The sequence below is a fragment of the Rhinolophus sinicus genome, chromosome 13 (assembly GCF_057876585.1).
Source record: "Rhinolophus sinicus isolate RSI-liver-muscle chromosome 13, RSI-T2T, whole genome shotgun sequence".
NCBI lineage: Eukaryota > Metazoa > Chordata > Mammalia > Chiroptera > Rhinolophidae > Rhinolophus > Rhinolophus sinicus.
In genome coordinates, this window is record NC_142513.1 from 13,488,397 (window position 1) to 13,489,390 (window position 994).

The 994-nt window shown below is 49.8% G+C and overlaps 1 protein-coding gene across 1 annotated transcript; it reads left to right on the forward strand.

Annotated features, from left to right (window-relative positions):
• Positions 1-247: 247 nt before the first annotated feature.
• GTSF1L (gametocyte specific factor 1 like) lies at positions 248-682 on the forward strand. Its single transcript, XM_019748375.3, has one exon. It carries the CDS (start codon positions 248-250, stop codon positions 680-682), a length of 435 nt encoding a protein of 144 aa, XP_019603934.2.
• The last annotated feature ends 312 nt before the right edge of the window (positions 683-994 follow it).

Genomic DNA, 994 nt, shown 5'->3' on the forward strand with positions numbered 1-994 from the left:
TGGCTCACGTGCCATTTGATAACTGTCCTCTGTGCAGCTGCTCCTGACAGCTCCTTGTCCCTTTTGTCATCTACCACTCATGGTCCCAGAGAACAGGGGACGTGAGTTAAGACCTTCACCTACTGAGTTCCAAGGGCCAACGCTGGGCAGAGGACCGCTCCATCCTTCTTACCCAATGACTTTTCCTTGAGGGGCATTTCATTTTGACTCTGGGCAGTGAACTTCTCAGCTTCAAGAACACTTTGTCATGGAGAGGGAGCCAGAAGCCTTGGAAATTTGCCCTTACGACCCTCACCACCGCATCCCACTCAGCAGATTTCAATACCACCTGGCATCATGCAGGAACAAGAATCCCAAGAAAGCCAAAAAGATGGCCAGCTGCAAATACAACGCCTGCCACGTGGTCCCCATCAAAAAGCTGGAGGAGCACGAGGCGACATGTGTCAACAGAAGCCCAGGGGAGGAAGAGGACAGCTTGAGCCTTGTGAAAATGAGCCGTCCGAGTCCAGAGCAGGATGGACATGTCCTTCCAGCATCTCCCTGGGTCCCCAATCCTGATGTCTGGAATGTTGACAGCATGAACAGCCATCCCATGTTCGTCCTTAAGACTTTTGTTCCCCAAAAGCTGGTTTGTGAAAGCGACACAAGAGGATCAGAGAGAAAGGACCACCCCCATCCCTGACCACCTCCTCGATCCTCCTACCAAGAGAGCAAGCTACCAGCAGCAGTAGCGGCCACGGGTCTCTGAGATGCATAAAAGGAGAGGCAACTCACCAGAATAAAAGGCATGCAAAGTAAACTACACTGGCATAGTTTGGGTGTTTTTTTTCCACCGAAGCATATTGGTAAAGATCAAGAGGCTTAAGCACATTCTGCTGGCAAAGGTGGGGCACGAGGGGTATTTTTATAACATTGGTGATTGTGTAAGTTAATACAACTTCCTGGAGGGCAATTTCCCAACAGCCATCAAAATCATCAATGCTTATGTACTGAT